We start from the raw sequence: 15,264 nt of genomic DNA on the forward strand, positions 1-15,264 counted from the left end.
TGTGTTAGGGAAATATTAAAATTTCATTAAAAAAAGATGGAGGGGCTGTAAAACACAAAAAACAAATAAGAGTGGACAGAACTACTGTCACTGGCTTCCGCGTGACGGCGCCATAAAAAAATAAAAATAAAATAAAAACAAAATAATAATAAAAACAATATTTGGACAACATCAGCGGGCCGGATTAAAAGGCCAAGCGGGCCGGATGTGGCCCGCGTGCCGTAGTTTGCCCTTGTTGCCATAAACAATTCCCATTTTCAAACATTAGTGAGTATTTATTATTCATTTGACCACTTTGAAAGTAAAAAAAAAAGTCAGAATTATTTTCAGAACATTATTTGACTGTTGCTAATAAATAAGTATCAATGAGAGTATGCATGCATAAGAGTCTAATGAAGAAAAAAAATGATTTAAAAAGCTGCTAGAGATAGTTTTGTGCGTCCGGGACTTAGGTCTCTCACCAGAGGTTCTCATATTTTACCACACAGGTTCGCAGAGAGCCATAAACACCCATCATAAAAGCCACATATGGCTCCCGAGCCATAGGTTCCCTCCCCCTGATTTGAATGCACACAATAACTGGCGAAATTTTAAAACGGCATTTTTAAAAAGTAGTTTTTCTTACCTTAATGCAGTACTTTTGTTGCTTGCGCGTCAAAAAGTTTGACAGATGTCACCTTAAAGTCCACTTTTTCCACAAAAAGTCCAACGATGAGCAGTAAAAGCGTTGAAAAACGACTTTGCGTTCGCAAAAAAAAGTCTTTAAAAGTCCAATGGAAAGAAAATGCGAGTCAGAACCGGTGCGCTCAGAACAACAGGTGTCAGGAATAAAGACTAATCGACCAATAGATAAGACGTAAAGTCATCTAACAACACAAAAACAAAATAAATAAACGAATAATAAACGCGGAAAGTTACTTATAAGAACTGATTGAACAGTTTTGTCGCGCTCTAAAAAAGTTGCGGTTCGGACGGACGAATCGACGGCTGCGTGTACTTAGTCAAAATGAGGAGGAACTGAACTGAGTGGGAGTTTCTAAAGAAGGAAGGTGTGTCCATCAAAAAGGATCAGAATGGAGAGGAAAAAGTCCCACGAGTGGGATTTGAACCCACGCCTCCATTAGAACACTAGAAAGCCCGGCGGCACCATAGTGGAACATTTCGAACCTTGAATCCGGAGCCTCAGACTACTCAGTCGTCCTAATGAAACCACAACAGCCGTTAAATATTACATAAACACACTAATTCAGATTTGTACCTATGATTTATGTTGTGAAAATATGAAGTTAGCATCCATTTTATGTTATAAGAATCATGATGAACTGTCTTGTCAGCCTACTGGCCATTTTGTGTCATTGACCGATTTTATCTTTTAAAAATACTGTCAGAAATGGGAGATGAAGCCACGCCCCCATTCGAAGACCAGAATACTCAGTCATTTAGGGTGGAAGGGATCGCAAACTACGGCCCGTGGGCCACATCCGGCCAAGCGAGGTGTTGTAATCCGGCCCGCCGCCGTTCTCCAAATGTTTTTTTTTCTTTCTTTCTTTTTTCTTCCCAAGATGGCGCCGTCACACAGAAGCCAGTGGCAGTAGCTCTGTCCACTCTTGTTTTTCGTGTTTTACAGCCCGTCTATCTTTTTTAAATGACATTTTAATATTTCTTAATACATTTCATTTTACTTGACTTTGTACTTTATACTTTTTACTATAATGATGAGTATGTTAATACTTTAGTTCTTTTTTTCTGTTTATGTTTCCATATATATTTTTAACGGATGCACTTTTTTATATGTATCGTATCTTGTGCTGACCCGGCCCATCTGTCAATTTTTTTAAGTCAATGTAGCCCCCGGGCCCAAAAGTTTGCCCACACATGTACTAGTTTGTCAAGAATGGGATTTGAACCCACACTCCATTTCAAGACCAGAACACCCAGCCCTAATATCGTGGTAAGTATTCAAACTTGAGTCTGGTACCTAAGACCATATAAAAAAAAAAAGTATTTTGGGACCTGAACCAAAAATCCTTTAATAGCAATACATTAAAAAAAAAATCAACTTTCTCTTTTTCCATGTTACATATCCGATTTGGATCTATTTGTGAGATATATAATCTCCTTCACAGTGGTTATTAAAAACATTTCAGGAGAGGGATTTAAACCCACACCTCCATCCGGAGAGTGGGACTCTCATTCAATCTGGATGAAAGGCAGCAAATCTTTGAGTGTGGTGCCTTAGACTGCTCGGCCAACCTGATTTTCTTTCGTGACATTTATCACACATTTATTCTACAACAATTCACACCAAATTGACGTCCATGCTAACGTCAGAAAATGAGCTAAAGTCGTATTTATGGTACATGTGCGGCAACACTCCTTGCGCAAACAAAGGATCTCAAGGACATCGAGGTTTTTGTACAAGGGATGGCTGACATCAGTGATTATTATCACCTGCGCCTAACGCCAACTAACGTAATCCGCGCTTCTTTCACAGCTTGTTGCATTTAAAGACGGGAGATTTCGATACAGATCTCTCACCGGGTTGAAAGAAAAGGCAACATATTTGACCCACGCAATCCCCAATAATCAAACTGGGGTAGATTTATCATCATTTGCAAGCATGCCTGGTTAAATATTTGTGTGGCATATTTATTTACTGTGATAACAACCATTAATTTGCGCGATTTAAAGAGGTTTACTTTGGAGCGTGTTTTCCCCTGAATGCACCACTATGGTGCTCGGATGTTTGGTCGCCAGTGTTTTGGTCGCCGGTCTTTTGGTCGCCGGTCAAATGGTGACAGAGAGTTTACTGCTAAAACCAGCTCTCAAAATTATATTCATGAGAGAGAGAGTTGAATATCTAAGTAAGGTCTAATATCTGAGTGCTGTTTCATATCTAAGTACTGTTTAATACCTAAGTACTGTTGAAACCAGCTCTCAAAATTACATTAACAGATGTATAAATTTAAATGAAGTTTCATATCTAAGAGAGTTTTATATCTAAGTACCTTTTAATATGTAAGTACATTTGAAAACAGTAGATATTTGGATATTAAACTCATGAATATAATTTGGAGAGCTGGTTTCAACAGTATTTAGATATTAAATACTAGTTAGATATTAAATACTAGTTAGGTATTAAATAGTAGTAAGATATTAAATAGTAGTTGGATATTAAATAGTATTTGGATATTAAATAGTAGTTAGATATTAAATAGTAGTTAGATATTAAATAGTAGTTAGATATTAAACATTATTTAACAATTAAACATTACTTAGATATTAAGCATTACTTAGATATTAAACAGTACTTAGATATTAAACATTACTTAGATATTAAACATTACATAGCTATTAAACAGTAGTTAGATATTAAACAGTATTTAGATATTAAACATCACTTAGATATTAAACATTACTTAAAAATTAAACATTACTTAGATATTAAGCATTATTTAGATGTTAAACAGGACTTAGATATTAAACATTACTTAGATATTAAACAGTAGTTAGATATTAAACAATATTTAGATATTAAAAGTTAATAAGATATTAAACATTACTTAGATATTAAACAGTATTTAGATATTAAACATTACTTAGATCTTAAACTTCTCTCATAGATATTAAACTCTCTCATGAATATAATTTTGAGAGCTGGCTTCAACAGTAAACTCTCTGTCACCATTTGACCGGCGACCAAAAGGGACCGACATGTCTGAATGTCATAAAAGTCATATTATACATCTCAAGCCCATTGCTGCCATATCTTCCATCTCGTTTTTTATTTTTTTTATTTTTTTACCACGCAAATGGGGAAAGCAGAACATGTGAAGGACAGGTAGACGTGGCTTTTGTAGACCCCGTGGCGGAAAGAATGTTAAGTGCAAGAGGAAGAGGCCGTCGCCAAGGATAGATAGGGAAGAGACCAGGCCGGGAATGGTGTCATTAAGGTAGAAAGAGAAGAAAACAAAGCGGCGGAGATAAGACGGCGACGTGAAAGAAACCGATAACGGTGGAGTGGGAATGTTGGGATCTCGCTTTGGGGATGTTTGCTTGCCTTTAAACTTGCTCTCCAAAAACATCATTAGGTGAGTGAGGGAAAAAATGCACGTTCACAGGCAAGGAAAGATAAATTCGCAGTTTATTCCAATTTCATTTGCTTCCATCCTCAAATCTGAGGAATTCTGAAGCCATTTTAGTAAACAATTCCAACCTGCTGGTGACAACAAAACACATATTCATACGACTGCAATTAAAACATTAGTGTTTGACACGTTAATATATTAGCAAATGCAATATTCTTATATTCTCCCGCCCCCCCAAAGAAAAAGAAAAACATAAATGTGAATAGTAAAGGGATTATTGCGAGCGTTTTTGACGGAAAATTGGAGGGGAAACCAAAGACAAAAAAAAAAAAAAAGATAGCAGCGTTTGGTGACAAGACAAAATGACCAAAAAAAAACAAAAACGTGAATGAAGAAGTCCCTTTAGTTATTTGGATGTACTTGTCTAAATTGGTCAGCTGCTGTCCTCCAGGGCGCTGACAACCTGTTCTAAAATGTCGGGGCAGCGGTCGGCGATCTGCTGGAGCACTTGGTTGGCGTACTCCTGAAGCTCCGCCCCCTCCTGCTCACACAGCGCCAACTCCGCCTCCAACTGCAGAAGAAATTGAAAATCATTGAATGGGACATGATGAAAGTCTCAATTTTCATTTTCTAAACCAAGGCTGAGATTGCAAAGTGATATATTTTCAACAGGTAACTCTTTAAAGCCTAAACTATCAAATAAAAACTGCGAAGCAAAACTATTAAAAAAAACCTGCAACTTATAGGTCAGAAAATACGATAACTCTAAGTGCTTATGTTTCAGGGCCATTAAGCTTTCATGCAAAGTTTACTGTGGAAACCAGGTCTCAAAATTATATTCATGAGAAAGTTTAATATCTAAGTACTGTTTAATATCTTAGTACTGTTTAATATCTAAATACTGTTTAATATCTAAGTACTGTTTAATATCTAAGTACTGTTTAATATCTAAGTACTGTTTAATATCTAAGTACTGTTTAATATCTAAGTACTGTTCAATATCCAAGCACTGATTAATATCTAAGTACTGTTGAAAACGGTAGATATTTAGATATTGCTCTCATGAATATAATTTTGAGAGCTGGTTTCAACAGTACTTAGATATGAATCAGTACTTAGATATTAAACAGTACTTAGATATTAAACAGCACTTAGATAATAAACTCTCTCTCTTGTGAATAAACAGGAGGTATTTAGATATTAAACTCTAATGAATATAATTTTGAGAGCTGGTTTCAACAGTACTTAGATATTAAATAGTACTTGGATATTAAACAGTACTTAGATATTAAACAGTACTTAGATATTAAACAGTCCTTAGATATTAATCAGTACTTAGATATTAAACAGTACTTAGATATTAAACAATCCTTAGGTATTAAACAGTACTTATATATTAAACAATACTTAGATTTTAAACAGTACTTAGATATTAAACTCTTTCTCTGAGATTTTCAACTCTCTCTCTCTCATGATTATAATTTTGAGAGCTGGTTTCAACAGTAAACACAAAAGACTAGCGTCCAAAAGACCGGCGACCAAACGTCCGGTCATGTATGGAAGGCCCTTAACGTCCAATCTGGGAGGGTTGAATGAACGTCCGTCGAATGCTATGCTATCAAGAGCAACGTCAGGCAGCACATTAGTCCGTATCGGCTAAGTGGGAACCCCACTGTGGCCAGCGGAACGTTTCTGGGAGAAAACAACGCTTATGTTTGCCTTGGCTGCGAGTATGGCCGCCGCGTCCAAGTGGACTGCCTTAACGACCGATACATCTGTATCAATATGCGGGCAAACGCGCGCTCACGTGAGCTGGCGTGTGCGCAAACACGCCTTGAACGCTGCCAAAGCTTTTCGAAAGGTTAAATCTCAAGTCGCTGGCGCCCTCTCATCCGCGAGCCAGCCGTCGCGACGGGCCATTAATGCTCAAGTGTAGAACATCTGCGAGTAACGACGTCGGTAATGACTCGTGAAAATCACACCAAAAGTATTCCCCTTCCATTAACAGGCTCGTTTTTTGTTTGTTTGTTTGCTGTGTTGTTTTGTTTTGTTGGGTGGTTACCACGTAAGCCCCACACTTTGGAGATCTTGGGTTCAATCCCGGGTGGATTGTGAGGTAATTGTATGGAGTTTGCATGTTCTTCACGTGCCTGAGTGTTTTTTTCTCCAGGTGCTCCTTGTGTAGTCCCACATCCAACAGATTACATTTATGATAAATTGTCCCTGCGTATTAATTAGTTAATTAGTGTGGGCCTGAATGTGAAATAGTCAAATTCGTCATCAAAAAATGTTACTGTATGAAAAGAAAATTATTGCCCCATTTTAGAATGAATGCACCCCCATCTCCAAATTCCATCGGGGATCAGACAGTACACCAGACATGGGCAAACTACGGCTCCCGGGCCACATACGGCCCATTAGGCTATTTAATCCAGCCCGCCGACGTTGTCCAAATAATATTTTTTTTCCCCCAAGATGGCGCCGTAACGCGGAAGCCAGTGGCAGCAGCACTGTCCACTCTTATTTGTTTTTTTGTGTGTTTTACAGCCCGTCTATCTTTTTTTAAATGACATATGAATATTTATTCATACATTCCTTTTTACTTTACTTTATACATTTTACTTTAATGATGAGTGATGAGTATGGTAATACTTTAGTTCTTTTTTTCTGTTTATGTTTCACATGTACTGTTAACGGATGCACTTTTTTATATGTATCGTATCTTGTGCTGACCCGGCCCATCTGTTAAATTTTTAAAGTCAATGTGAACCCCGGGCCCAAAAGTTTGCCCACCAATGGTCTACACTCTACACCCTTAAAGTAAGGTGAAAATGAAGGAAAATAACATAGCCAATTGCTAATAAAACATTTTTAATGCACCCACAAATAAATGGGACTCTTGGCGGTCGCCCACATTGCCTATGGCGAAAACCAGCAATGCCATCCAATGATAAGACAGATAATAACAGGATCGTTCGTATGTCAAGGCCACGAGTTTGGAGACCCCGACTTTAACCCTGACCTAAATAATGGAAAAAAATATCACATCCAATCTATACGGACACTTAAGCTAACATTTCCCAATTTTTAAAGCGCCCTCAATGGCTTTAGCGCCAATCCCCCAGAAAAACACGGCCGTAAAGATAAGAAAGGCCGCAGATAGCGGGACGGGAAAGGTGTCGCCAATCTCCTTCCGCCTCACGCAACCTTGACCCGCCGGCCGATCTGAATTTACGCAAAGAGCCGTAAAGGAACGTTGTCCCATCTTTGCGTGGCTGTTATTTTGAAGGTGACCGCAAATACGGGCTACATCAGCCGGCGTTATTTTTCAAAGAAGCTGCGGCTGGGGAACGCAGATAAAGAGCAAAGATACGTGCCAGTGTGTTCGCTTGTAGATGATGATTTTTACAACGGCCATTAAAGCGCCATTATCGTGATGGATTATCATCTGCGGCCGTGCGATATATATATATATATGTATATATATTTATATATATATGCGCACCGACACACCGCTTATCAGAGTGGGAATGAAGTCACATATTCGTGTGTGCGGCTTGACTCATATCACAGCTTTGAATCTCTGCATAGTGGAACACAGAGGTACGCTAGGAAAAGACACTGTCCCATCATCGTCCCATAGGATTGTGTTATTCCTTAAAAATGAGAGCTGTATGTTTAGTAAGCATGCCATGAACTTCAATCACTGGCTGCCATGGCGACGTCAGACGTCCATTTGCACTGGGAGAGGACGTGACCGGACGGGAGGTTTGGTCGCCGGTCTGATGGTGACAGAGAGTTTACTGTTGAAACCAGCACTCAAAATTATATTCATGAGAGAGAGTTTAATATCTAAGTACTGTTTAATATCTAAGTACTGTTTATTATCTAAGTACTGTTTAATATCAAAGTACTGTTTATTATATAAGTACTGTTTAATATCTTAGTACTGCTTAATATCTAAGTACTGTTTAAAATCTAAGTACTGTTTAATATCTAAGTACTGTTTAATATCTAAGTACTGTTTAATATGTATGTACTGTTTAATATCTAAGTACTGTTTAATATCTAAGTACTGTTTAATATCGAAGTAATGTTTAATATACAAGTACTGTTCAAACCAGCTCTCAGAATTATATTCATGAGAGAGTTTAATATCAAAATATCTACTGATTTTAACAATACTTAGATATTAAACAGTACTTAGACTTAAACTCTCTCTCTTAGATATTAAACACTCTCTCTTAGATATTAAACTCTCTCTCTTAGATATTAAACTCTCTCTCTTAGATATTAAACTCTCTTTCATGTATATAATTTTCTGAGCTGGTTTCAACAGTAAACTCTCTGTCACCATTTGACCGGGGGACCAAAAAAACGGCGACCAAAAGACTGGCGACCAAAAGACCGGCGACCAAAAGACCAGCGACCAAAAGGCCGGTGACCAAAAGACTGGCGACCAAAAGTCCGAGCACCGGGAGAGGATGGCATTAATGAATGTGTGAAAAAAAAACCCAAAGGAAACCCTCAAAAAAAATCTGGACAATTCTGATGGAGGCCTAACAGCAAAAGAACAAGAGTATGAATTGAAAGTCTTTTTGAGCTATGAATTTGCCCAAATCCCCAATATGTATACGTATTTTACTGCATGTGTGTGAGTGGGTGTGTACAGTAGTCCAGTTAACAGACTACAAAGGGAGTAAAAGTGTTCATAATTGCTCCACGAAGGCTAAGAAAGCCCACGCTGTATTTGGCAGTAAAGCTGAAGACAAACAATTGTTTGGGGTGTGTGTGTGTGTGGGGGGGGGGGGGGGGGGGGATTGGACTTAATGTGATAATTGCTGCTTAATATCATATGTCCGTGGAAGGAGGCTCAAGAGATCGGGAAATGAGATTAGGCAAATATGAGAAGATTCCAATGAATATTTAAAGCGAGAAGTTGAGAAAAACACATTCAGGAGTCTTTGTATCTGGAGCAGATGTGTTAAATATACTGTCCAAGAGCTAGACGTGGTCCACTAGGGGGTCCGATCCGGCCCGTGCGGTAGCTCTGCCTGAAATGTAATTTGTAACTGATTCATATTGTGGGACTTTCTGTGTGTAGCTCCAGTTTTTTTGCCTAGGTCTATAATGTCTTCTGTGGCTTTATTGCTACTGTAACCAAGGGAATTTCCCAAATAAGAGATGAAATAAAGTTCCAATGTTAAAAAATGTAGATCTAAATAGAATCCAATTAGTTTTTTCTTTTCCTACCCGAGCTCCCTGCGGACAAAATAGCGCCATCCATAGGTTGTCGTCGATGAGCTATCAAGTAACCTTAAAACCAACGTCAAGTTGCCTGTAAATACCCAAAATTGAACGGAAAACTTGCAACGAACAGGAATTTCACAAAAAGTAAGTACCCTAAAATCCAAAGGTTAGTGACACAAAATGAACTCAGAAATTTTACAAAAAAATGACCAGTAAGTACCCTAAAATCTAAAGGTTAGTGACACAAAATGAACTCAGGAATTTGACAAAAAGTGACCTGTAAGTACCCTAAAATCTAAAGGTTACTGACACAAAATGAACTCAGCAAATTTACAAAAAATGACCTTTAAGTACCCTAAAATCTAAAGGTTACTAATACAAATTGAACTCAGGAATTTTACAAAAATTTCACGACTATAAGGCGCACCACATTATAGGCTGCATTGTATTATAAGGCGCACTGTATTATAAGGTGCACTGTATTATAAGGCGCACTGTATTATAAGGCGCACTGTATTATAAGGCGCACTGTATTATAAGGCGCATTGTCTATTTTGGAGAAAATGTAAGACTTTTAAGTGCGCCTTATAGTCGTGAAAATACGGTAATTGCTATTGACTTCCAGGTATGAAGCACTCACTACTTTACAGTCACCTCTAGAGCCAGCCATTGTTGATGTTTTGGATATTTTTTGTATAAAATCTTGCAGTGGTGGAGGAGCTATATGATGGAAGATGTTGTAAACTAATATGGCATCTGCATATTTAACAGTATTATTTCAGTTCAGGCGTTTGTGTTTTTTTAATATCCGACAGTGGTTTTTCGTTTTTGGTTTTCTGTTTTCTCCATATATAAGGCGCACTGGATTATAAGGCGCACTGTCTATTTTGGAGAAAATTTAAGACTTTTAAGTGCGCCTTATAGTCATGAAAATACGGTACCCTAAAATCCAAAGGTCAGTGACAAAAAATGAACTCATTGCTTGCCACTGACAACAATAGAAGTCCAATTGACTTCAATTGACAGTAAACGGTCATCTTTCAGTACTATTGACAGCGCTAAACGTCAATGACCACCAGCAAATTAAACTGAACTCCGACTGTTCCCTCCTGCACTATCAGCATTCGTCGCTTGTCACAGAACGGACGTCCAATGAGAGCGCGCAACAGTCACCGCACAAAGAACACAAACAAGACACCCACGCAGCCGCCCGCCAGTCTGCAGTTCGGGTGAAAAAACAAGCACAGCGTCGCGCCCAGACGTGCAATTTTTACCGCCGTCACCTTGATAAACATATTGTTAAATTAATACCTCTATAAGCAGAACTGTGCGATATTATCTTGTTAAAGGCAGTAAGTCTGCAAAAAAACGTGTTTTATTTTGGTAGGTTACATTCATCATCCTTTGAAACACCCTTTTTTCGTCTGACATTTAAGCCACCAAGCATGCACTCTTGTTGTCTTTGGACGCCAGTGTGACAATAACATGCGTGCTCTATAATTGTCCGCCATTTTTCTTCATTACCACGACTCGTCTGATTGTCAATTGAAGCATTTTGACGTTTTCACTTGGGCGGAGTGACTAAAACAACAATGCACCGGTGCTCGGACTTTTGGTCGATGGTCTTTTGGTCGCCGGTCAAATGGTTACAGAGAGTTTAATGTTGAAGCCAGCTCTCAAAATTATACTCATGAGAGATACTTTAATATCTAAGAGAGAGAGTTTAATATCTAAGTACTGTTGAAAACAGTAGATATTCAGATATTAAACTCTCAGGAATATAATTTTGAGAGCTGCTTTTAACAGTACTTAGATATTAAACAGTACTTAGATATTAAACAGTACTTAGATATTAAACTCTCTCCCTTAGACATTAATTATCAAAATATCCACTGTTGATTCATGAGAGACAGTTTAATATCTAAGTACTGTTGAAAACAGTAGATATTTAGATATTAAACTCTGCCATCAATATATTTTTGAGAGCTGGTTTCAACAGTACTTAGATATTAAACATTACTTAGATATTGAACAGTACTTAGATATTAAACAGTACTTAGATGTTAAACAGTACTTATATATTAAACAGTACTTAGATGTTAAACAGTACTTAGATATTAAACAGTACTTATATATTAAACAGTACTTAGATGTTAAACAGTATTTAGATATTAAACAGTACTTAGATATTAAACAGTACTTATATATTAAACGGTACTTAGATATTAAACTCTGTCTCTTAGATATTAAACTTTCTCTAAGGAATACAATTTTGAGAGCTGGTTTCATCAGTAAACTTTCTGTCACAATTTGACTGGCGACCAAACCTCCGGTCACGCAATGCACCGACTGGGGTTCCGTGAATGACGATAAAATAAGTCGTCTTCTTGTCATCGATGAATTCTTTCCAATATCAAATGGCGGCGAGTCCAGGGACCTGCTAGGATTGGAGGTCGGCGTCTCGGCCGGGCTCATTAGGGACCTCGTTCAGCCGTGACGCCGATTATCATTGGCAGCAAAACAGCTCCCGCTTTTTGGAATGCATTTACTTTGGGAGCAATGCTGGTGCGCTGCCTGGCGATAATTGCGCGTCAACGCTGCAAAGGGAAGTGGCCGCAACGACTCGATGCGTTGTTGTGATTATAAAAGGCGCCACGTTTGTGAGAGAGAGAGAGAGAGAGAGAAAAAAAAAAGAAGCCGGCTGACGCATGGCTGTGGCCATTGTGTGGAAATTAGGTATTTTCCAGACACGGCTGGAATGAATTTCTAAAAAATAAATTCCCAGGCTCAATGCATGACAAATATGTAAAAGAAATACAGGCACTCACCTACTTACGAATGTTCAAGTTAAGAACAAAGGGTACATACGAACATGTCTGCTAATTGCATTTATGTCAAAAAATGTTGGTAATTTCGATTTTGTATTGCGCGCCTTTTTCCGAATAATGCTTCCTTCCGCCGCTAATACCGACGCCTGGCGCTGTGAGAACTAAGCTCACCCAGCATCCAACTTCCTCTGCCCAGTTCGTTGCAGTGTGGAAATGCGCAAAGAACCTTTTTAGTTTTAATCATGAAATATCTGGTGTATCCATTATTCAATATGGTTGGTGAAAAGCAAAAGGCTGAAAAGTGAGGGAGGTGCAAGGAAGAGGCAAGCCATTTCATTTCAAACCAAAGTGGCAATAATAAAGAAGCTTGATGCGTGTGAGAAAGTGGTGAGCGTTGCACGGGAATACAACTTGAATCGTTCCACCGTCAGTTCCATTTATAAACAGAAAGAAGGACCCAAATATTGAAAGTTGCACAAAGGTTGCAAAACAATTGAATGATGCCATACAGTGCTACTGCATCATTATTAATGAAAAAAAGATGAAAACTGTGCAATCGTCATTAGATAGCTTCTTTCGGACAGTTTATAGTAAATCTCTCCATATCTTGAATGTACGTATAAAGCACTGTATGTATTCTCTCCAATTTATTAAATGTTTTTTTTTCAGCACAAACCAATGCTGGTTACTTATACAAGCCTTAAACATACAAATGCACTTATATAAACCTACAATATACTTATGTAGGCCTTAAACATAAATTATAATACAAAATATAGCACTGAATCAACTTTAACTTGAACAATTTCAACTTATGAATTCTTTCAACTTATGAACAAGCGCTCGGAACCTAACTCGTTCGTAAGTAGGGGAGCGTCTGTATCTATTTTACTTTACCGTTCAATCTCTTAAATATAACAGAATGTGCCTTTATAATAGCGCAAATGTGTGGAAAAATGTGGGGTACCCCAAGGCACCATCTTTGAACCTCTTTGATTTCACATCTAGTATTTTTAAAAACAATGAAATAACCGATCCTAAAAAACGCATGACACACAGCTATGATAAGACTGTTTACATTTCTTTTAGGTTTTCCGGGTAACCATTTAAAAAAGGAATAGACGCCTCCAAATTATATGAGGAAAACGCACCAATGTACAGCTGAATACACATTCTGGAACAGTAGCTATAATAAGAACCAAACAGCTTTTTGCGTGAGCCCACAAATCAATTTTAATTGGAAGGGCGTTGTTTTTTTTCGCACCTTCATCCAGCGGACCACCAAGGAATTCTCGCCTTTGCTGGAAAGTGTGAAAGAGCAACCCGAAGTTTGTTTTAAGCCAATCCCCAACACACAATGTTAGGTTCATTTTTTTTAGTTATCTCTAATATAATATAAAACAATACAAGGAGACATCTATTAATTTGTACGTCAATTAATCTCTGGTGTTACTAGCAAGTGAGAATCCATTTTGACCTCGTCCTCATCACAAATGATTGTGAAAAGCGGTAATTTCTTCGCCCATTTAAGGCCACAAATCAAAACGAATACAAGGTCATTGATTAATCCAATTGCGTAAGCAAAACAACAGCTGTAACAATCATCGCATATCAGGTATTCAATAATAACAATTAAGGTCGGAAGTCAAAAACAACTCCATTGGAAATTAAACAAAAAAGCCTCCATTCGGCAAAACAATTCCATAATCAAGCGAAAAAAGTGTCACGATTTACGAAAATATGCGAGTAATCGCGAAGGTTGTTGGATAGCGATCATGCTGCATCAGCAATTTCTTAAGCGTCCTTCTAGGTCTGCATTCTAGGGTAAAGGTCAGACCTATCTTCCAGTAAACAGTCCTCGGAAGGAGGACTCGGTGACATGTTACGATCCCGAGCTCGCTCCAGACAAATTGAAAAAGCTCTCATACAAAAATGATTACCATATTTTCACGACTATAAGGCACACCGCATTATAAGGTGCACCCTCAATGAATGACATTTTTTCCATATATAAGTCGCACTGTATTATAAGGCGCACTCCCTTTTTTTCGAGAAAATTTAAGACTTTTAAGTGTGCCTTATAGTCATGAAAATACGGTAATTGCTATTGACTTCCAGGTATGAAGCACTCACTACACAGTCACCTCTAGAGCCAGCCATTGTTGATGTTTTGGATTTTTTTGTATAAAATCTTGCAGTGGGGGAGGAGCTATAGGATGGAAGATTTTGTAAACTAAGATGGCATCTGCATATTTAACAGTATTGTTTCAGTTCAGGCGTTTGTGTTTTTTGAATATCCGAAAGTGATGGGTTTTCGTTTTCTCTTTTTCCCAAATATAAGGCGCACTGGATTATAAGGCGCACTGTCTATTTTGGAGAAAATTTAAGACTTTGAAGTGCGCCTTATAGTCGTGAAAATACGGTAAATCCACACACATATATATAATAGTATTACAGAATTAATCCAACAAACACAATTGCCAATTCACGAGTCATCATCCGGAGCAAATTTTTCAGCACCCAGATGTCAAAAAAACCCGGCAAAATGTATTCAAAAAGAGCAAAAGGGTGAGCTAACGATTTCTTTCCCTCTCCTCCCTTCTTTTTATGTGATTTTCTCCCCCAGCCTCTCCCCGATGACAACTTTTCTACCGGCAAATAAATTCTCTCCACCGTGATTCTGCTGCCAACAATCTTTTGCGGACATTTTTCAAAAAGGCAAGATGTGAACATGGGATTGTTCCGCAGCCAGCCGCATGTCACTATGTGACCCGACAGAATAAATCTCTTCATTAAAGTCAAAGCCGGCGCCGATGGCAAGCTCACATACGGAGGGCATTGGTGGCAAAACTTGACACTACGGCAATATTTCTGGCTTGGTGTTAACGCGCTCAAATGAGCTCACAAAATCCAGTTGTAAACTTTACCGTCCATCGCCAAAGTGTATTTTTTTATGTCCCAAGAATGAAATCACAGGCCGAAACCGTCTCAAAGTATAACTCCGACTCACGGCGGGTCGCTAACGAATGTAAAAAGAAAAAAATGGCGATTTACGACGTCAACGAGAGGATTTCCAGTCTACAAACGCTCCCCTACTT

The 15,264-nt window shown here is 38.2% G+C and overlaps 2 protein-coding genes across 5 annotated transcripts in view; both read right to left on the bottom strand.

Moving 5' to 3' along the window:
* Window positions 1-1,037, bottom strand: part of wnt5b (wingless-type MMTV integration site family, member 5b) — a 56,836-nt gene extending 55,799 nt beyond the window's left edge. Inside the window, exon 1 of the mRNA XM_077709720.1 lies at window positions 626-1,037. The gene's annotated coding sequence lies outside the window, so the exon portion shown is untranslated. The remainder of the gene's footprint in view (window positions 1-625) is intronic.
* Window positions 1,038-4,126: 3,089 nt separating this feature from the next.
* The window catches only part of LOC144181101 (ELKS/Rab6-interacting/CAST family member 1-like), a 79,544-nt gene continuing 68,406 nt past the window's right edge, over window positions 4,127-15,264 (bottom strand). For all 4 annotated transcript variants that reach the window (XM_077709397.1, XM_077709395.1, XM_077709396.1 and 1 more), the window contains one exon: window positions 4,127-4,659. In XM_077709397.1, the coding sequence (XP_077565523.1) occupies window positions 4,522-4,659 (138 nt within the window). In that variant the 3' untranslated portion in view covers window positions 4,127-4,521. The remainder of the gene's footprint in view (window positions 4,660-15,264) is intronic.

Source organism: Stigmatopora nigra, chromosome 23, assembly GCF_051989575.1.
Source record: "Stigmatopora nigra isolate UIUO_SnigA chromosome 23, RoL_Snig_1.1, whole genome shotgun sequence".
NCBI classification, from domain to species: Eukaryota; Metazoa; Chordata; class Actinopteri; order Syngnathiformes; family Syngnathidae; genus Stigmatopora; species Stigmatopora nigra.